Below are 22,868 nucleotides of genomic sequence, written 5' to 3'. Positions count from 1 at the left end.
TTTAGCATGAAATGCAAATTTGTTGGCTTGATAGTATGTAACAAACAATCAGGTCTTAGTATCTAACTACATGGTCGCTTAAGCTGCCACTAAAACAATAATACTCCTTTGCTGTCTGCACAATTGGAACTAGTAAGATAAGTGCAAATATGAATTATTTAAGCTGTTTTATTTTACAGACAGCATAGAGATCTCCAGACTACTGGTTATATTCTTCAACTAGGTTCAGATCTCAATAGGTCAGGTAGCATGAGTGGAGTGTGGAGTGAGAAACAGTTAACGTTTCAGGTCTACAGGCCTGTAACCTAACTTAACCATTTGCTGTTTATTATAGCTTGCTGAGCTGCGCTGGCCCCTGGTCTGGCTGTGCCTTGATTTTAAAATTTTGCATTCCCGTTTACAAATTCTTTGAGTGCCGCACCTCTCCCAATCTCTGGCACCTCCTCAAGATCCCTGCGCATCTCTGTCATTGGCTGTGCCTTTGTCCTAGCCCCTGAAATTCCTTCATTTAAATTTTTCTGCCTCTCTTCTCTTTTTCCTCCTTTTAACAACAGTCCTTAAAACCCATCCCCTGACCTATTATCTCCTTATGCAGCTCTGTGTCAATTTATTTACACTCCTACGAAGCACTTGGGGATTTTTAATTACCTTTTTAATGCCATATAAATGCAGGTTGTTGCTGTAGCCAGTAATCCCTGTTGTTAGGTACGTACCTGTATGTGCAAACAGGAGGAAAATATTATGAAGGACCTTTCTCTGCTTCCTCGCATTGCTTTATATGAAATGCATTCTGACCAATGTTTAGATAGGGGTTAGGTGTGATGCAAATTTCAGCTTACTATCAGATAAGCCATGATCATCTTGAGTCAGCTCGAGGAGCTGACTGCCCTACTCCTCCTTGTCCATATGTTTGTAAATATTGGAACTTGATTATTTACCATTGCAAATATAATCATCCCTTTGGGTCAATAGATTGCTGCAGTATGCTGGTGTACTTGTATTTGATTATTTGGAGGTCACTGTAATTTTATGTAAAATGTTTACCTTTTTTTTTGAATCCCTAGAATCTCTGTTTACTGTGTAATAATCTCCTCCTCTTGCAGGTTTGGTTCTGCTGTGAAAGTGGTTCATTTCCTAGGACCAACCAAGCCCTGGCATCACAAGTACAACGCTCAGACAAAGAGTGTTATCCTGGAGAACATGTCACCCTCAGACTCCATGTTTATAGACTTTCTGAATTTGTGGTGGGACATATACACTACTTGCATTTTGCCTTTGTTGGCAGAACATGACGTTGTAGAGAAAAAGAGTGAACACCAGATGGTAAGTTTTTAAAAAAAAAAAGCGAGAACTCCTTCATTTCACAACCTTGATAAATCCCAAAGTTCTTTACAATCAGTTACAAGGAAAAAGGACTTTGCGCTTTTAGATATTTTCTTAGGTATAGTGGCACTAGTTAGTCCTGTAAGCAGTTTGAGTAATTTTTTTATGTTTAGGAATTTGCCTGTGTGCCTAATATTTAATGGATAATGTATCCCAGGGGCAGAATTTTGCCCTTGGTGTGTGGGATTGGCGGGGGCAGTTGGAAAGCTGACCGCCCCCCTGTGATTGGCAGCGCTCTGTGATTTAACGTGGGCGGGCCAATTAAGAACAAGAACAAAGAATAATGAAAAGTACAGCACAGGAACAGGCCCTTCGGCCCTCCAAGCCTGCGCCGATCATATTGCCTGTCAAACTAAAACATTTTGCAGTTCCGGGGTCCGTATCCCTCTATTCCCATCCTGTTCATGTATTTGTCAAGCTGCCTCTTAAACACCACTATCGTACCTGCTTTCACCACTTCCTCTGGCAGCGAATTCCAGACACCCACTATCCTCTGTGTAAAAAAACTTCCCCGCACACCTCCTCTATAATTTTCTCCTCTCACCTTAAATCTATGTCCCCTAGTAATTGACTCTTCCACCTTAGGAAAAAGCTTCTGACTATCTACTCTGTCCATGCCACTCATAATTTTGTAAACTTCTATCAAGGCACCCCTCAATCTCCGTCGCTCTAATGAGAACAATCCGAGTTTCTCCAACCTCTCCTCATAGCTAATAACATCCAGACCAGGCAGCATCCTGGTAAACCTCCTCTGCACCCTCTCCAATGCCTCCATATCTTTCTGGTAATGTGGCGACCAGAATTGCACACAGTATTCCAAGTGTGGCCTAACCATAGCTGCAGCATGACTTCCCAGCTTTTATACTCAATACCCCTGCCAATGAAGGCAAGCATGCCATATGCCTTCCTGACTACCTTATCCACCTGCGTTGCCACTTTCAGTGACCTGTGGACCTGTACACCCAGATCCCTCTGCCCGTCGATGCACATAAGGATTCTGCCATTTACTGTATAATTCCTGCCTGTATTAGACCTTCCAAAATGCATTACCTCGCTTTTGTCGGGATTAAACTCCATCTGCCATTTCTCCGCCCAAATCTCCAACTGATCTATATCTCGTTGTATCCTTTACCAATCCTCTTCACTATCTGCAACTCCTCCAACCTTAGTGTCGTCTGCAAACTTACTAATTAGCCCAGTTACATTTTCCCCCAAATCATTTAAGTATACTACAAACAGCAAAGATCCCAGCACTGATCCCTGTGGAACTCCACTGGTCACAGTTCTCCATTCAGAAAAGCACCTTTCCACTGCTACCCTCTGTCTTCTATGACCAAGCCAATTCTGTATTCATCTTGCCAGCTCACTTCTGATCCCGTGCAACTTTACCTTCTGTACCAGTCTGCCATGAGGGACCTTGTCAAAGGCCTTACTGAAAACCATGTATATAACATCCACTGCCCTTCCATCGTCGATCATCTTTGTCACTTCTTTGAAAAACTCGATCAAGTAAGTGAGACATGACCTCCCCTTCACCAAACCATGCTGCCTCTCACTAATACGCCCATTTGCTTCCAAATGGTAGTAAATCCTGTCATGAAGAATCTTCCCCAATAATTTCCCTACCACTGACATAAGGCTCACTGGCCTGTAATTTCCTGGATTATCCCTGCTTCCCTTCTTAAACAATAGAACAACATTGGCCATTCTCCAGTCCTCTGGGACCTCACCCATAGCCAGTGAAGATACAAAGATTTCTGTCAAGGCCCCAGCAATCTCCTCCCTTGCCTCCCTCAGTACTCTGGGGTAGATCCCATGTGGCCCTGGGGACTTATCAACCTTAATATTCTTCATTTGCCTACCACCTCTTTTTTGATCTCAACATGATGCTGCCCAGTGTGGTAGGTGGCTTGGGAATGAGCACGAAGGGGCGGACAGGGGCATGCTGTCCGCTGGGTCCAATGGCAACCCGGAGGCCAATTCAAACATGGCCTGGGCAGCTCCTAGAAGGCTGCCATGGAAAGAGGCAGAGGTGTTGCGAATGGAATCCATAGCGGGTGGACATGGCAGGCCGGTGGGGCAGTTGGCCCCGTGTTTCTCAGACGAGTGCCTCGTGGCCCTCCTGGAGGAGGTGGCAGCAAGGAGAGAAGCCTTTGTCCTGGGGACTGGAGGAGGAGCTCCGCCGCCCACCCCCACCTCGCCATAAAGGCCTGGGAGGAGGTGGCATCCAGGTTCAGCAACCACAATGTGGTGAGGCACCCATGGGTCCAGTGCCAGAAGTGCTTCAACGATTTCCTGCGATCGGGAAGGGTGAGTACCATGTTGGCATGGGTCCCATTGCTGCCACCCCCGTGGGCCTCAGATGTTAGATTGTGAGTGGCAAATGTCAATGTGGCAGGAGCTGGCCAAGGGGGTGAGCCCTGGCTGCTTGGACTTGAGTGCCTTGCAGCTCCAGGGTCATGAATAGGCTGAGCCCTGTGAGGTGTTCCTCAGGTGGGGTTGGTCAGGTTGCAATGGTGCTGCAGGTAGAGAATGGACTTAGGGCAGAGGAGCATTGATATCAGGAGAAAACATCCCATAACAATGTTGAGAGGTCGTGAGCTGGCAGGGGACCCCCACGCCACCTCATCCTCATGTGATATGGGCAGGAGGCCCTGGAGCTGAAGAGGCACCACACACCCCAGTCAAGAGACTGTGGTGAGGTTGTGGTGCCAGAGGAAGGTAAGAGTGCAGTGCACAGAGGTGAGAATGTCACTTATTACAACTATTCCAGTGTAGTTTCTATATTGTGAGCCTCAAACCTGGAATCCCCATTGATAATTGAAAGATGAGGCTACCATGTGCATATCTGTCTCATCAGGGTGCCAGGCTTGCACATTGACAGTTTCATGACTTAAATTAATGACATCTCCTCCCTTTTAGGCTCACCAGCAGCCAGTCATCATGAGCCTGAAGGCCCACCCCTGACTCCTGAGGACCACCATGCTCACCTGTGTCATGACCTGTCTGTGAAGCAGGCACCAGTGCAGATACCAGCACCTCGGTGGGCATAACATCACCGTGTAGTCTATCAGTGAACCTTGGTGAGGGCACTTCACATTCTCACTTGAGGTGCAGGCAGAGGCAGAGAGTGCCCAGGGTGCTGGCAGTCGGAGGACTGCTGGGGACCAGGACAATAATCAGTCTGTGGTTGATGATGGGCCTCTGGAGTCGTCCCTGAGGCAGCAGATGCTGGATGTCCAGCAGGGTGTGTGGGAGGGTCTGGCGGAGACACATGAGGGAATGCGTGCCTTGGTGTCCGTTGTGGAGGAGTCCATGCGGTGCATAAGCACTGCGTTGACCCTCATGGCCAACTGCATTGTCTCCTCCATGGAGAGTGGTGACTCTCATGGAGAGGCTCCTCCCGGGACTCAATCAGGGGTTCCTGAGGGTGTGCTCGAACCTGCAAGCCCTCACACCGGCAATGACCTCAGCTGGTCAGTGACCGTGTGTGAGATGGATTGGGCACCCAGTATTCCAGCTAAATGCCCGTCCATCAATGCAGGGAGGTCCAAAGCGACCTCACGTTGGCGCATCAGCTGCCTGTTGCCTCTGCGGGCACCTCGGGGCAATCCGGATGAGGGCAGCAGCTCCTCCTCCCCTCTGCCGGTGACCATGGCATCTGATGAGGCTGTGGCGACTGGGGAGCCATGGTGCTGGCCGCCCCCTCCCTGCAGCACATGCTCCACAGGCCAGAGGACACCCGCCAAAGTCATCAAGGCCAACAGGACAGCAGAGTGAGCGGGCTGTCTCCAATGCCAGTGCTAGCGAGGGGGGGAGCACCTAGACGTAGCACCTGCAAGCGCAAACTTAAAGCACCTTAAGCACAAGACGGGCTTATCATGGGTAATGTTTGGTTCCCCCATTTTTCTTTACTTTAATGGTGTGATGGAAAACACCAGTTCATGTTAATTTCAGTAATGTTTCACATTCATAAGTAAATGAGATGTTATTTTGTGCTGTTGGTCTCTGTTATGCTTCATTTGTTCTGCTGGTGCAGGATAGGCCACGATTTTATGATGGACATGTGCCCCCTGAAACTTTATTGCAAAGGCACAGAGTGTATGTTGTTGACCAAGGAACTGGTCCTGTCAGGGATCGAGTATGGAGCCTGCAGCCCTGGCATGTGGTGGTGGTTCTTACTTGGTAGTCCAGCTGAAGGCGCGTTGGACCAAAGCGTCCCAGGTGTCCCTGCCTCCCTGGAGGTTACCCAGGTCTGCCTATGCCCTGCGTTCCCCTCACTGTGCTGGTCTTCGGACTCACTATTGGACTCATCATCTGTTACCTGTGCAGCTGCGTCAAGATCTTCATCCTCCACTGTGTCCCCCACCTTTCCAGCGCCAGATTGTGGAGACCACGGCATGTAACCACTCGGTGAGACGCGATCTGGGGGGGTATTGCAGTGCGCCCCCTGAACAGTCCAGGCTTTGGAAGTGCATCTTGAGAAGACCGATGGTTCTCTTGACCACAGCCCTTGTGGATGCACGGGCCAAAATTTTCCGGCGGGCGGAGCAGGAGCGGACGCGGGCGGGCCGCCATTTTGCCAATTAAGGCCCACCCAGCGCATTTCCAACTCCCGTGGATGGGCGGGAGTGTGCAGCTTACGACTGGCGCGTACAGACTCCCGGGTCCAATGGCTGCCTCCTGCAGGCTGTTCGCTACGGCCACCTGGAGGTCCAACCGCAGGGGGTCGGCTGAGCAGGGCACTCTGGAGGGGAAGTGCCGAGGAGTAGGGTAGGTCAGCGGTGGTGGTGGTGGGGGGGGGGGGGTGGGGGGGGGGGGGGGGGGGGGGGGGGGGGGGGGGGGGGGGTGCAAATGTGCCTCTCGCTTTTCTGATGATTGCCTTGCTGCCCTCCTCGAGGAGGTGGCAGCATGGCGGGAGCTGCTGGTTCCCCAGGATGGGAGGAGGAGGCACCCCCCCCCCCCCACCCCCCCCCATGACGAAGCGTGCCTGGGAGGAGGTGGTGAGCTCCCGCAACGTGGTGCGGCACACCTGGATCCAGTGCAGTAAGAGCTTCAACGATTTGTTGTGCTCTGGCAGGGTGAGTACCCTGTTGGCATTGGGCATTTAACCCCGCAGGTAGCCTTACCCTCTGAGACCCCCTCTTCCAACACCACCCCGCCCCCCCCGCCAACCACCAAGTCTTACTGTCGTAACTGCATTGAATCATGTTGGGCATTTGTCGCACGCTGGGTGGGTGAGCAGAAAGTGACCATGCCTACATCAGCCTCAGTGGTTCATGAGGAGATGAGTTCTCCCCCGCACCATGTGTTGCTCTTAGTCGCACATGACTAGCTTGGGGACAACCTGCAGGAGCTGCAGCTAAGCGCATACTCAGAACTCTAACGCATGTCCTATGCATGGTGCAGCCGTACTATCTTAGTGGGACTGATCAGCAGTAGTGTGGAGAGGAGGCACTGGAGACCTGATATGGGCCACTGTGGTTGGGGTGTGGCGTACGCATGCAGAGTCCATGTGTGAATTGCCACAATGAATGGTCTTCTCTATTTTGCAGGAGAAAAATGCCCTGGAGCTTGAGAGGCGCCATGTGCCCAGGTCCACAGGTGTTGGTGAGGCTAGGGTGGAGCAGCCAGGTATTTGAGGTCCTCTGTGACATCTACTGTCTTCCCACCATCCATAGCACTGATTTGTTTGAATCGTTATTGTTGCAACACTGCTCATTCACAGACTGATAGAGTCAGAGGTGTGGGACAAAGACAAAGGTCTCTCGGCCCTTCGAAGATGTGCATGTCAAGCACCTTCCAAAGTCGCCTTGGAGGAGGACAGCAAGGCAGGCATCTGAGAGCCGAGGGGCACCGTGGCCCCCTGCTGGCCGATCCTGCAGCCTGTCTCCCCCCCCCCCCGCCTCCTCCTCTGCTCTCAGACCACCATGTCCTTCCCTGTTGAGTGGCCATGATGCACTGCCTCAACGAGGCTGCCTGGCCACCCTTTATACAGACTGCCGGTTCCCCATTGGAACTGGTGGTCTGAACATGCCCGCCGCTGATTCGATTTTCCTGTTGTAAACTGGAGTTGCAAGCCGGCTGGGTGGGCCTTAATTTGCCCGCCCGTACAAAATGGCGGCGCGGCCATCGGCTGCCCACCCCACCGCCGAGTCGGTCTGGCCCGTCCGCCTGTCAAGGGCAAAATTCAGCCCTTGGAGTTATGAGGAGACATAGCACAGGCTGGGGATGTTTCCCCTGGAGCAGAGGAGATTGAGGGGTGACATTATTGAGCTTTATAACATTTATAACAAAACATCCAACCGTCGGGATATTTTGTATCCAGAGGAGGGGCCCCCACGTCAGCAGGCAGGCGTGGCAGGAGGTGGCAGGGGCTGTAAGCGCCCATGACGATGTGCGGCGCACTGGAACCCAGTGCTGTAAGCGCTTCAATGATTTGCTGCGCTCTAGAAAGGTGAGTACCATGTCAGCCTTGGCCATTTGACCCAGCAGGTAGCCTTAGCCTTTGAGGTCCACCCCCCCACCCCCACTAACGTTACTGCACTGGGCATTTGGTGCACGTTGGGTGGGCAAACGGGTACTGACCATGCTTACATCAGTCTTAGTGGTTGAGGAGAAGAAGGGTTCTCCCTGCAGCATATGTTGGTGTTTGTGGCATTTGAGTAGTCTGGGGGCAACCTGCAGGGGAGGCAGCTAGACACATACTCAGAACTCCAACACATGTCTTATTGATGGTGATGAGATGGTGGAAGGGGAGCCTCAAGATGTCGTAGCTAAGAGCCATCTGCTGGCCTCAGCGCTGCAACTAGTTGCGCCTTCTTGCCATGGGCACTAAGGCCCGTGTGTTATTCAAAGTGATGGACGCCAAATGTGTCCAAGTTGGCCGTCGGGGGAGGGGGTTGGGAGCAGCCGTGCTATCTTCTGAAGACTGATCACCAGTGGTGTGGACAGGAGCTGCTGGAGGCCTCAGATGGGGCACTGTGGTTGGGGTGCGGTGTACATGTGCAGAGTACGTGAGCAATCAGACCCAATAAATGCTCTTCTCTGTTCTGCAGGTGAAAACAGAGCACGATAGCCGGGAGCGTTTGCAGACTGATGGTGGGCACGCCGTGCTGCAGGACCTCATCACCTATGAGGAGCAGGTCATGGAGCTGGGGAGGAGGGAGATGACCAGGATGGCAGATGTCAGTGAGGCTGGGGTGCAGCGGCCAGGTATTTGAGGTCTACAGTCCCATGCACTCTGTCTCCCAACCATCCAAAGCACTGATGATCACTGCAATTGTTAATGCTGCAACACTGCTCATTCACAGACAGATACAGTCAGACATGTGGGTCATACACAAAGTTCCCTTGAGGATGGGCGTCTCTAGCACCTTCCAAAGACGCCTTATCCCATTTGTGACCACTGTACCCATGGCCTAACATGCCATGGGATTGCTGCTGCACATCCAAAGATTATTGCATCTTAGGAGGGTTTGTACCTCCACCACCCTTTCAGCCCGTGCGCCACACATTACTCTGTTCAAAAGGTGTGCTCAGCACCTCACCTGTCAACCTCATGGCACTCAACTTAAATAAATGCCACCATGTTAGTCGTCCCTGCGCCAAGGGGAAATGTTGCCTTCTGTCCACCCGTTCTATGTCCCTCATAATGGTCTGAAGGTCAATAATGTGACCTGTCAATCTCCTGTACTCCACGGCAAATGTCGCAAGTGTTTGCAATGTTTCCTCATAACTCCAACTCTCCAGGCCAGCATGCATCCTGGTCAGGAACCGCTGCACTTTCCCCACTCCAATGCCATCCCTCCCATGAAGTGCAGGTCACAATTGAATGCACAAGTGCAAATGTGGCCTTGATAGTGTTTTCTGCACTTGAAACATGACCTCCCTTTTCCTACATTCTATTCCTCGGCTAATAAAGTCAAGTCTGGCTTTGACCTTGTTAAACACCTTATGTTCCTGTTCTGCTACCTTAACAGGTCTGCCCAGCAAGGTCCCTGTAAGCGTCGTGACTTCCCACGGTCCTACCATTACTCATGTATTCCCGTACCTTGTTTGTCTTGCCCAAGTGCTTAACCGAACACTTATCCACATAACATTCCATGTGGCATTCCTTAGGCCATCTGACCAGCCTGTCTGCATGCGCAGGTAATGTTTGGGCCTCCTGTTGACTACTTACCACCCCACCAATGTTCGTCTCCTTAGGTTCTTGAAGGGTGAGCGACTTATGAGGCTGGGGGGGAAAGGGATGAATGGCGTTCCTGACTGAACGCCAACTGATACACTGTCCTTGTTGTTAATTTCAGCATCACCACTGCGTGGCTGTCACCAACACATCCAGAGTCCCCCCCTCCACGCCTGAGGGCCAGGACTCGCAACTTGCATCACATCATTTCAGCGAGCCAGGCACCAGCGCAGCGACTACCACATTGGTGGGGAATATAACACCAGCTCGTGTCCTGGGTCACAGTGGAGAGGGCACTTCACAATCGCTGGAGGAGATGGCAGGGACAGAGTGCCGATGGCGCCAGCAGCCGGAGGACTGCAGGGGGCCAGGCACATGCTGAGTCCGGCAGTGATGACATGTCTCTGGAGATGTCACCAATGCAGCAGCTGCAGGACAAGCAGCAGGGTGCGCAGGAGCCTCTGGCAGGGTTGCATGAGGGTGTGCTTCATTTGGTGTCTCTGGTGAAGGAGTCCAGGCAGAGTGTCAGTGAAGGCATGAACCTCAGGACAGAGCTTTAGGCTTCCTCCACTGAGAGATTGGCGACTCTCGTGGAGAGGGGGTTCAATAGGATGGAGACTCTTCTGATTGGTTACGCTCTGACCTGCAAGCCCTCACAGCGCTAATGGCCACAGGTGGTCATTCCCAATGTGGGAGATGTTCTGGGCACAAAGTGTCATTGCTCGGTGCCCATGCATCTGTGGTGAGCAGGGAGGTCCAATGTGACCTCATGTTGGCGCAGCAGCTGCCTGTCGTCGCTGCGAGCTCCTCTCAGGGCGCTCTGGATGAGGGCAGCAGCTCCTCTGCCCCTCTGCCAGTCAATGTTGCTTCCATTGAGGCTGCGACAATTGGGGAGGTGCCAGTTCTGGAACTGGCCACTCCCTCCCAGGTGGGGCCAGCACAGGCTCCACAGGCCAGAGGACGCCCCCCAAGGTCATCGAGGCCAACAGGACAGCAGAGTCAGCAGGCTGTCTCACAAGCCACTCCGAGCGATGGGGCGGCACCTAGACGTAGCACCCGCAAACGGAAGCATAAGGCACCTTAGGCACTCAACGGGTATGTCACTGGTGATTTTGTGTTGGCCCTCGATTAGGGAAAAAATAGTTATACATGTCTGAGCGACGTTTGTGTTTTATTTCGGACTGAATAAAGTCCACTTTTCTGACCATGGCTGAGGGTGTTTCCTTTGTGCTGCATTTGTATGTTTCACAGACATATCATGAGTGTTTGAGTGGACATTGTTTCTGTACTAAGCCCTTAGTTGCAGCTGATGAGGTGGATAATGTAGCACCTAAGTGCCACATGTGGAAGCGCCAGGCAATGCTGGTCCTGCAGATCCATGTGTGTGGTGCTAGCTGAAGGTTCGTTGGATTAAAGTGTCCCGGGTATCCCTGCCTCCTTGGTGTAATAGCGGGTTGGTGTGCTGCCCCTCATCATCGCCCTGTGCTTCCTCAGCCTCCGAGCCACTGCTGGATTCATCATGTGCAGCCTCATCCAGGGCGTCAAGGTCTTCATCTTCAACTGCGCCCCCCCCCCTTTCCAGCACAAGATTGTGCAGAGTGTAGCATGCTACCACCATCAGGGAGACGTGATCTGGGGGGTACTGGAGTGCGCCCACTGAGCGGTCCAGGCAATGGAAGCGCATCTTGAGAAGACCAATGGTTCTCTCCACCACAGAACTTGTGGAGCCTTGGCTCCTATTGTACCGCTGCTCAGCTTGTTCTTGGATGGTGGAGAGGCGTCATGAGACATCTTCTGAGGGCATAGGCCTTGTCACCCAGCAGCCATCCATCCAGCCGGGCTGGAGCACTGAAGAGCCCCGGCACCTGGGAGTGTCTGAGGATGTAGGCGTCGTGGGAGCTGCCTGGGTACCTTGCACAGACTTGTAGAATCAGCATCCTGTGGTCACACACTATCTGCACGTTCATGGAGTGGAAGCCCTTCCTGTTGACGAAGGCACCGGGCTCACCTCCTGGTCCCTTGATGGCCACATGTGTACAGTCTATAGCACCCTGGACACGGGGGAAGCCAGCAATGGCTGCGAAGCCTCTGGCTCACTGTGTCTGGCCGGCCTCGTCCGTGCAGTAGTCAACGAAAGTCAATGCATGTCTGAACAGTGCGTCTGTAACCTGCTTGACACAAGTGTGGGCAGCTGATTGGGAGACACTGCAAATATCACCCACCGAGCCCTGGAAGGAGCCAGAGGCATAGAAGTTGAGGGCAGCTGTGACCTTCAGAGCCACTGGCATGGGGTGTCCACCCATACGGTTCACAGAGATCTCAGGGCCTATCATCTGACAGATGTAGTTGACTGATTCCTTTGACAGACGGAGCCTCCTTTGGCACTGCACCTCAGTCATATTGAGGTAGCTGCTTCGCTGCCTGTATACCCTGGCAGCAGGATAGTGGCATCTTCTGTGGTCCCTTCCACCTTGGACAACCTCTTGGCCCTGCGCCTCTTGTGCCTGCGCCTGGCCTCCCAAAGGTGGCTCCCCTGGAGGCTGATTGTCCACTCCTGGCCGCCTCCTTATTCTATCCCTCCCTTTCTCCTCAGAGGAGCTGCCTCCAGTGGAGATGTCAGAACCCATACCCAGGCTAAATGGAGGCCTCCGGAAAGCTGTAGGCCCGATTAAAGATTACTGTCTGCAGTCGGGTGAGCTGAAGCTTCAAAGTACAAAGAAAGCGATTGGAAATCAATCTGAACTGGTAACAATCTCACAGGCAAGTTTAAACCACTTTCTGTATTAAATACTTCAGAAAAAACATGAACAACCCCTTTGAGCCCACATGTCCCGCCCGTGGATGAGGTTGTTAAAAAATCAGTTACTCACCTGCCCGTTGGGCTCGTGCACTGAGCCGAAGTTCGCACGGGCTCCTCAAAATCAGCCTCAATTGCAGAGTTAAAGGGTCTTAAGGCCTTTAATTAGTGGTGGGCGCGCGTCGCACTGCATAGAGCGCCCATCCACCTAAATATCGCGATGCTGCGCGCTGACATTGGGACGCTCGCGCGACATTTTAAGTGCTGATGTGCGGGCTCTGCTACCCGCGCGTCAGCCAGAAAATTCAGCCCCAACTCTCCAGCCCAGCGTGCATCCTGGTCAGCGACCTCTGCACTCTCTCCACTCCAATCACATCCCTCCCGTGAAGCGCTGATCACAACTGCACGCAGAGCTATAGCTGTGGCCTCGGCAGCGTTTCCTGCACGTGCAACATGACCTCCCTGTTCCTATGTTCTATCCCTCGGTTAATAAAGGCAAGTATGGCATTTACCTTCTTAAACGCCTTATGTACCTGTCCCGCTACCTTAACGAGCCTGTCGACATGCCCAGCAAGGTCCCTCTGATCCTCCTTACTTTCCACGGTCCTACCATTCCTCATGTTTTCCCTTAGCTTGTTTCTCCTGCCCAAGTGCATCACCTCACACTTATCCACATAACATTCCATTTGGCATTCCTTAGGCCATCTGACCAGCCCGTCTGTACCCGCCTGTAATGTTTGGGCCTTCTGACTATTTGCCACCCCACCAATGTTCGTCTCCATAGGTTCTGGAAGGTTGAGCGCATAATGAGCCAGGGGGAAAGGGATGAAGTGTGTCACTGTGTGGATGCTAACTGATCCAGTGTCCTTGTTGTTATCTTCAGCATCATCAGAGGCTGCTGACCAGGGTCCATTACAGATGCCCCCTCTCACACCTGAGGGCCCTGAACTGTCACCTGCATCACACCATTCCTGCGAGGCAGGCACCAGCGCAAATACTAGCATACCGGTGGGCGTTGCAACATCGGCTAGTGTCCTGGGGCACAGTGGAGAGGGCACTTCACAATCGCTGGAGGAGATGGCAGAGACAGAGAGTGTCGATGGCGCCAGCAGCCGGAGGACTGCAGGGAACCAGGCACATGCTGAGTCGGTGCCTGATGATGAGCCTCTGGAGTCGTCTGTGATGCAGCAGCTGCAGGAAATGCGGCCGGGTGTGTGGGAGCATCTGAGAGTGTTACATGAGACTCTGCTTCACTTGGTGTCTGTGGTGCAGGAGTCCACACGGAGCATCATTGATGCCATGAGCCTCATGTCAGAGCGTCATGCTTCCCCCATGGAGAGAGCGGCCACTCTCCTGGAGAGGGGCTTCCAGGAGAACAACCAGCATCTCCTGGGGATACACTCAGACCTGCAAACCCTCACATTGGCAATGACCAGTTATGGTCACAAGCAATGTAGGAGATGGTCTAGGCACCAAGTTTCCCAGCTCAGTGCCCATCCATCTACGGTGAGCAGGGAGGTCCAAAGTGACCTCACGCCGGTGCAGCAGCTGCCTGTCATCGCTGGGGGCTCCTCTCAGGGCGCTACGGATGAGGGCAGCAGCTCCTCCGCCCCTCTGCCAGTCACTGTTGCATCCATTGAGGCTGCGACGACTGGGGAGATGCCAGCTGTTGAACCAGCCACTCCCTCCCAGGAGGGGCCAGCACAGGCTCCAAGGGCCAGAGGACGCCTGCCAAGGTCACTGAGGCCAGCAGGACAGCAGAGTCAGCAGGCCTGTCAGAAGCTACTCTGAGCAATGGGGCGGCACCAAGACGTAGCACCCGTAAACGTAAGCGTAAGACAGCTTAGGCACACCACGAGTTTCCCACTGGTGCTTTTGTGTTCGCCTGGGATGATTATTATTATTATAATTATTTCTTACTGTTGTAAAAATGTTTTGGTTTCATTTTGTTGGACCATATGATGGATAAAATTAAATCCAGATGTGTTACCATGGCTGAGGGTGGCTCCTTTGTGCTGCATTTGTGTGTTTTACAGACATGTCATTGAGTGTTTGAGTGGACATTGAGGTTTATGTCCAAAGCCTTTAGTTGCAGCTGTTGACCTGGCAGATTTAGGGTTTAAGTGCTGTGTATGAAAGCACCAGGCAAGCCTGGTCCTCCTGATCCATTTGTGTGGAGTTAGCTGAAGGTTCATTGGATTAAAGTTTCCCGGGTGTCCCTCCCTCCTTGGTGTAGTCCTGGGTCAGCGTTCAGTCCCTCATCGTTCCCCTGTGCTTCCTCATCGTCAGGATCAGTGCTGGACTCATCGTGTGCAGCCGCATCCACTGTGTCAATGTCTTCATCGTCCACTGCGTCCCCACTTTCCAGCACAAGATTGTGCAGAGCGCAGCATGCTACTACTATCACCGAGACACAATCTGGGGGGTACTGGAGTGCGCCCCCTGAGCGTTCCAGGCATCGGAAGTGCACCTTGAGAAGACCGATGGCTCTCCCCACCACAGCCCTTGTGGTGCCGTGGCTCCTATTGTACCGCTGCTCAGCCTCTGTTCTTGGATGGTGGAGAGGTGTCATGAGCCACTTTCTGAGGGGATAGCCCTTGTCACCCAGCAGCCATCCATCCAGCCGGGCTGCAGCACTGAAGAGCCCCGGCACCTGGAGTGTCTGAGGATGTAGGCGTTGTGGGAGCTGCCTGGGTACCTTGCACAGACTTGTAGAATCTGCATCCTGTGGTCACACACTATCTGCACGTTCATGGAGTGGAAGCCCTTCCTGTTGACGAAGGCACTGGGCTCACCTGCTGACGCCTTGATGGCCACGTGTGCCAGCGATTGCACATGTTACATGGGGGAACCAAGCAATCACTGTGAAGCCTCTGGCTCACTCAGCCTGGCTGGCCTTGTCCCTGTGGAAATGAAATGAATGAAAGTCAATACACGTCTGCCACCGGTTTGACGTGACTGTGGACAGCTGATTGGGAGACTCCACAAAGATCCCCTGGAGAGAGCCGGAGGCATAGAAGTTGAGGGCCACCGTGACCTCCAGCGCATCTGGCATGGGGTGTCCACGCGCACAGTCGGAGCTGATCTCAGGGCCAATCCTCTGACAGATGGAGGTCACTATGTCCCATGACAGACGGAGCCTTCGTCAGCACTGCACCTCAGACATATTGAGGTAGCTGCATCACTACCTGTAAACCCTGGCATCAAGGTAATGGTGTCTTCTGCAGCCCCTTCCGCCTTGGCCTTTTTTGTTGGCCCTGCCACCCCTTGTGCCTGCGCCTCTCCTCCCACAGGTCGCTCCCCTGGAAGCTGAATAGGGACACCAGGCCTCCTTTTTCCCCCCCTTCTGGCCCTCTCTTCCTCGGAGGAGGAGGAGGAGGAGGAGCCTCCAGCGGAGACCACAATCCCCCTTACCAGGTTAAGGGAAGGCTGTCTGATACCTAGAAGGCCCCACATGGTGTGAATCCTCCCAGGGGGCCTGGAAAAGAACACGAGTCCTGAACTGAAGCCTCTAAATTCTCTGAATGCAGCTCTGAAGTGAAATGAAGCTGTCCTGGTCCTGATCACAGAAGCAACCGGCAGCAAGTGATATCCTAAACTCCTCACTAATCGCTTTGCCAAGGCCACCTCTTATCCCGCCCGTGGTTGAGGTTTGTATAATTGTGGCCTTGCCGCCTGCCCCTTTTGCCTAAAAATCGCACGGGCTACATAAAGTCGCAGACAATTGGCGTCTCAATGGCCTTAACTGGTGGGCACGACTCCGTCTCCATCGCGCGCCCGCCTAGCGAAATATCGCAAGAGCGCACATTGACGTCAGCACGCTCGGCCGATCTCAACATGCTTTTCTTTAACGTTTGAGTGGATCATGCGCCCGCCCGCCCACCGAGCTAAAAACTCCTGCCCCAGGCTCTCGCACGTTGCTTTAAGATGGATCGACGCCCTTCCCGCACAAATAATTCCATCTTCGTCTCAGCGGTGTTTGCGAAAACTTGTGGAAACACACACCATGCCCTTCCAACCTAATCTATTCTGTCATAACAGTGCATCCAAAAGACAGCACTTGTGATAGCTCTGCACCTGTGGAAGTGACAGTCTGGGTAAGGCTGTGTCTTGGGCAGGGCACGAACGCTCGAACTTCTGACTCCACCAAAGTCCATCCAACTGACGCAAACTGTCGCTGGATCCTTTTTAATCGTTTTATACAAATGTTACGAGTAGACTTTTAGATAAAGTTGTTATTGCACTTTGACCTACACAATCACGTGCTTTTGTACTAAAGGGGAGTAATAGAAGTTATAAAGCGGAAATGGGCCCATGTTGCCATGTACCTCCGTGTGAACAAATAGTTCTCATCGTACTTACCCATCTCGTTTCCATGCTTTTAGCCGGAGGGCAGGGCAGGGACTATATCACCCATTAAATCCAGCTCGTAGTCTCTGCCCCAATCATTAACTCTGAAACTGAATTCCATCAGTTCACAACTGGGTGAAGATGCTTCTCCTGTGTTCAGTACTAAATAACTTGGCTTTAATCTGGCATCTTTGGCTCTTCGTTCTTGAACCAAACTTGGAAATGGTCTGCTTCTATTTATGCCCCCTCATATTATTTAATGTTCCTTTTTTAAAAAAAATAATAAATACATTGTACCAGGCTGAATCCTAGGAATTAAATGTTGTAACCCCTCTGGCGACTCTATCATTCCTATAATGCTCGACTGCACACAGTATTCTAACCGAGGTCGTAAGGTTTTAGGCAAATCCATCATTACCATTTGATTTTTTTATGCGCTATTTATCGTCATTAAACCTAGAATTTGATTTATTTTTCTTTATAGCCTTATCAGCCTGATGTAACTGCCTTTAATATCCTGTGAACCTGTGCTCACGTTATATCCTTTCTTCTCTTCTCTTCCATGGTACCAAGCATACTTTCATTCGGAATGTAGTTACTGCTGTTGCTGTTAACCAAAATGCGTTCCCTTGCACTTACTGACGTGGGGCAGGATTTTTCATACAGCAGGCTTGGCGGGCGCGCGATCGGCTCTGCGCCGCCATTTTACACGGGCGGGGCCACTTAAGGCCCACCCGGCGTGCGCGTGAAATAGTGCTTCAATCTCCCTGAGGCACGGAGCTGCCTCGGAGATTGAGTCAATAATAGTAATTAAATAAAAGGCGTAAAAATTTATTTAACTACGTCCCCTCATGTGACTGTGTCGCATGAGTTGAGCCAGGCTTTTAAATTAATGAAAATTATTTATTTATTTTAATAAACACTTTAGGAAACGTCATCCCGCTCGTGGATGAGGTTTCCTTAAAAAAAACACAAACACAAAGGCGGCTTGGCCTTTCGCCTGCCCGCCAACCTTAACGTTAGACGGTCAGCGTTCGCAATAGCTTTAATTAGACCCTACGTGTCGGTGGGTGCACAGCCGATTCCGGTGCGCGCCGGCCGGACGAAACATCACTACTGAGCGCGATGACCCACAATGACGAGCTCGAGCTGTTCGGGGAGGGAGGGCTGAAAAAAAAATCGGGATTTGATTTTTTTTTTTGAAAAACACGCACACGCCCTGCCCTGTGTCGAACTAAATCAGGAATTCCTGACGTTCCCTCACCTTTTGAAATCCGTACCAGCTGCCGCTAACTTACCATCTCCGCTTCGAGACAAATGAGCGTTTCACCCTTTTGAAAGGGCAGGACTCTTTTTTAAAGAAAAAACAGAACAATTTCCATCTTACTGGCGTCAATCTGTTGACGCTCACACACGCACACACACACACGCAAATCACTGAAAAACCAGAAATGCCGTAGCGAGCGAGCAAATAAGCAAGCGAAGCGTTGGCGTTTATTTCTGGAGGGAGAGGATTGAAAAGGCGAGGGAAGGTATGTTAGACTCGTACCGAAACCTGATGAGGGAAAGGGAACGCCGTGCACAGCACAGCGCCGGTCTCCAAATTGTCATTCGAAAAGAAAAGTTTGATCGCTCATCACTCCTGTCGCCCCCCCCACCCCCCCCCACCCCCGCTTCTCGGAAGGCCGAGGACCTCGGCTAGCGTTAAATGGTTCCCCGTTGGTCATACGTTTGCAGATGAACTAACTGGCGGTGACGCGGCGTCCTGAGGAATGAGAACAAACGGCGCAAAGTACCTGGAAAAGCTCAGCAGGTTCTGGCAGCGTCTGCGGAGGGGGTCACCGTTGATGTTTCATCAGATTTTCATCAAGTTTGTTTTTGTCCTAGGTTCCCAGCGTCTGCTTTTATCTTAATGAGGGATGAGACAGTGGGGGAGGGGGAGGGGGAGGGGGAGGGGGCCAGGCGTTCACCCAGAGGACCAGCAGCACTCCACCTGTGCCAAAGAGCGCCGGGCGGTCGGAGAGAGGGCACCCTGCCCCAGGGCCCAGAGGAGCTGCTGGGTGACCGGAGTGCACGGCTGTGGGCTTCCGTCCGGCCGTCCTCCTCCACCCCCGCCCCCACCCCCACCTCAACCCTGTGACTCGTCCCCGCCGCACCTCCCGAGCTGCTGCGAAGGTAACTGGGTGCGGAGGGGTGGGGGTGGGGGGGGGCGGCCGTAAAGCCGTGGGGGATTCGGGTTTCGATGCCGCGGTCTTGCCCGCGCGGGGTGGGTGGGTGAGTGAGTGAGTGAGGGGAGAGGGGAGGGAAGGAGTGGGGGGTGGTGGGTTGGAGGGGGACCAGCTCGCATGCGGTAGGCAGAACCTGCCGGAAACCTGCCGGAAACCTGCCGGAAACGCGGGCGGCGCCGGCTGGAGCAGGGTCGGGCCGCGAGCGTTGGTGGGAGGAAGCGGCTCAGCCTCCCCGGCCCCAGCCGGACCGGCTTTTTAAAAGCCGTTTTAACGCCCGTAACGTTGTCCCCATACCCCCCACCCCCCCACACCCACCTGGGTTCGGGCAGCCCATGGATTGGAGGGGCTCGGGATTCGGTTCAGGGAAGGTCAGCGTGGGTCAGGCACTCGGACTGGGGAGTGAGGTCAGGGGTGGGAGGGGGGAAATCAGGTGGTTAGGTTGGGGATAGCTTGGGCTGGCAGAGTCAGGTTGGTGGGGGGAGGATGGAGGGGTGTGTGTTGGGTGGTCAAGTCGTGGGGGCTGGGGATCGTGGGATGGGCAATCAGATGGGGCTTTGAGGGGCGTTGGGTCAGGGAGTGTCAGGTAGTTGGGTTGGGGGTTGGGTGATCGGGGTTCGAGAGGTGTTGGGGTCGGGAAGTTTCAGGGTAGTTGGGTCAGGGGATCAGGTAGTCAGGGCGGGGGTGTGTTTGGGGGGGTCGGTTGGAGTGATGGATTGTGTACTGCTGTTAATCACTGAGTTACACCAGTAACCAAACAGCGAACAATACTGGGGTAAGTATACAGTGAGTATTGTGTATCTAACCAAATGTTTCCATCACTGAGCTCACTGTTGGAGACATTTTCATCGTGTCCCAGTCAGCACATCACTGGAGGTTTAAATTTCCTCTGCACGTGCCTGGGTCAGGTCTTCCCATGGTGGACGTCTTAACATTCACTGCTGTTGGCATTGGAAGCTATGGCTTGCTAACTGTTTCTCTCCACAGATGCTCCTAACTTGCTAAATATTTGTAGCATTGTCTGCCTCATGCTGCATGTTGTGTCAGTGCTGCATGTTGTGTCAGTGATGTTTATTAGCGGCACAAATGCGCTCTCAGGTTTAATTTTTAATGATGACTGAGCAGATTTGATTAGTCCCAAAGCCCCCCCACACATGCACAAAAGCTTTGTAGTCCCAGTGAGACGCTACCTTTAATTCTGTGTCTCAGTTGGTAGCACTCTCGCCTCTTGAATCAGAAAACTGTGGGTTCATGTCCCACTCCAGGACTTCAGAAAAATCAAGACTGCTACTCCAGCCCAGGTGCTGAGGGAGCGCTGCACTGTTGGGGGGGGGTATCGTCTTTTGAATAAGCTGTTTAAATCAAAGCCCCTTCTGCTCCCACGAGTAGATGTAAAAGATCCCTTGGCACGGCTTTGAAGAAAAGCAAGGAGTTCTCCCTGGTCTACCCAGGCAATATTCACTCCTCGATCAACATCACAAAAACTGATTTATCTGGTCGTTATCACGTTGCTGTTGTGGGAGCTTGCTGTGCACAAATTGGCTCTAGCATTTCCTACGTTACAACTCTTGACTACGGGCAGGATTTGGTGGCCCCGCTCGCTGTTGGGATCATCCTGCCCCACCTGAAAGTCAATGGACTTTTGGCTGGGCCGGGGAATCTCCTGTGGTGGATCCCGCCCACCATGGGGGCCGGAAAATACCCCGGCCTACGTGTTTTATGGGCTGTATGGCGCTTTGGGACGTCCAGTGGTTATGAAAGGTGCTATTTAAATGCAAGCCTTTTTTTAAATCTGCGTGTGCCTCTGCAGCCAATGAAATGCAGAAGTACATGTTGTAATGTAAAAAGTGTCGCATTCAGTTTGTGCACAGGAAGCTCCCACCAGCAGCAATGTGAAAATGAGTTAACCGGGTTTAGTTATGTTGGATGAGGAATAAACATTGGCCATGACACTAGCAACATCTGACCCGCGAGATGGCACCTCCGACACTGCAGTGCTTCCCCCAGTACTGCACCATGGCAGTGCCAGCCCAGATTATGTTCCAATCTCCTGGCCAAACCGTTTCTCTAATATTCCCGTGTCATGCCACGTGCTCTGCCTGAAGCTGGGTCCTTGGCTTGTTGTCCACCGATGTTTCATCCTGAGCCATTTTCTTGGCAGTTTATTTTGTCAGTCATGGTTTGCCATTGCCTTCAACCCTCGGGTGAGGAACAAGGTGCTGCAAATGTATTTGTCCCTTTTCTCTTTGCAAATTGAAAGTTTTTTTTTAAACAGCATCAAGCAGGCGATCTCCAGGTCAACATGAAGCGTCAGGAAGAAGCTGTTGCACATGAGGAACCCATCACCGTGACGAAGGCCTTGGAGCCAGAGGCTCCCACAAAGCCTGCTGAAGTAAGCATTTTTGTTCCATTTTGCTCCTTTTGCGGATCATGAGCTTGCTCCCCCCAATTACTCAATAAGCTTCAGTCTTCCTGGAAAATCTACCCGGAGTGATTTTTGCAGAGGGGCAGAGTTGAAGGAGCAAAGCTGATGTTAATTAAGGCTATTAATATGGTTTTTCTTCCCCCCATGCAGGTGCTGTAAAAATGACCTTGTTTAAACAAAAATAGCACATTCTCTGCGTTGCCACCCCGATGGGAAGCTCTGATTGGCTCGTGATTAACTAATTAAAATTTGAAAGGCCACATGCTTTGGAATTGAAGCTGAGGGAGTTTATCCAGCCGTTTGGACAAGAGAGATACAAAGTGAGATCGATCCTGGTTGGTGCTGAGTAGCTGGCACTCAGCCAGGGTCTGCATCTTGCTGCAGTGAGAAATGGGGTGAATCAGCCGGTGTAGCCAATTCGCTGTCGGGTGATGTTTTGCAGTGAGGATTGGATTGGCTAGCTCTGATATTAATTTTCCCTCCCCGTATTTGGACAGCGTGCTAATGCACACTGCCTCGGCTGACATATGGATGTTGGCCGTCTACTGAGATACTGAAGAATCCTGGCACCATGGCCTCACCGCTCACTATCTCTGTAAACCCCTTCAGCCATACACACCTACAAGATATCCATGCCCCAGTTCTTCCATTAATTGCTCCATTAGAGATGACCATGTCTTCAGTTGCTTAGGTCCAAATCTCTGGAATTCCCTCCATAAACCTCTCCACTTCTCTACCTCTTTTTTTTATCCAGCTTTAAAATGCTTCTTAAAATCTACTGCCTTCATTAAGCTTTTGGTTGTCTGCTGTAATATTGCCTTATGGGCCCATTGTAGAGGTTTGTTTGATAACACTCCTGTGAAGTACCTTTGGATGCTTTACTGTGTTAAAGGTGGCACATAAATGCAAATTGCCGTTGTTGTTTGCTCTGACACAATATTCCAGCAAGTATCCTGGCAATATCTTCAAGAGTTGATGGCGGTGGTGGGAGGGCGAAGGGGGTTGTTGGAGGGAGGGATGAAGAAAGGGCAAATGTTTCTCTCTTTGGAAAGAGAAATAAGCAATTAAAGCATCCAAGCAAAAGGGTTCAGGAGACAATTGAATGTGTTTTCTGGGAAGTGTGTGTTTAGGGATCTGGTACAATATTAGGCTGGATTGATCTACAGATTTGTTTGGATCTAAAGACATTTAATTTTTTAAATAAGAATCCATTAACAAGCCATCATAGTATCTTTTTAAAGTTGCAATGAAGCCAACAATTGGTTAATAGCTGATGTATACTCCACTAACAGTTTATGGAGCAATTTTTGTCTTGTCCCCTGCTGTTCCTTTGATAAAAGTAACTGGTAAACATTTGCTGTGCCACATTTTTGAACCTTGGTTGAGTATGTTGAACTCTGTTCTCTTCTACATTAGTCTAGACAATTGGAGCACTCCATACCGCAGCTTCAGGCATGGATATTCACCACCTTTGGCTGTGGACCCTGCCTCTAAGCAGCG

At 51.8% G+C, this 22,868-nt stretch overlaps 1 protein-coding gene across 4 annotated transcripts in view; it reads left to right on the top strand.

Moving 5' to 3' along the window:
* gyg2 (glycogenin 2) overlaps positions 1-22,868 on the top strand; it is a 123,182-nt gene that overhangs the window by 54,018 nt on the left and 46,296 nt on the right. For all 4 annotated transcript variants that reach the window (XM_041199356.1, XM_041199355.1, XM_041199354.1 and 1 more), the window contains 2 exons: positions 1,104-1,323; positions 21,219-21,335. In XM_041199356.1, coding sequence (XP_041055290.1) covers positions 1,104-1,323; positions 21,219-21,335 — 337 coding nt within the window. The remainder of the gene's footprint in view (positions 1-1,103; positions 1,324-21,218; positions 21,336-22,868) is intronic.

Source organism: Carcharodon carcharias, chromosome 11, assembly GCF_017639515.1.
Source record: "Carcharodon carcharias isolate sCarCar2 chromosome 11, sCarCar2.pri, whole genome shotgun sequence".
Classification (NCBI taxonomy): Eukaryota; Metazoa; Chordata; class Chondrichthyes; order Lamniformes; family Lamnidae; genus Carcharodon; species Carcharodon carcharias.
The sequence above is the reverse complement of the archived record's forward strand: the minus strand, read 5'-3'. Positions and strand labels throughout refer to the sequence as shown.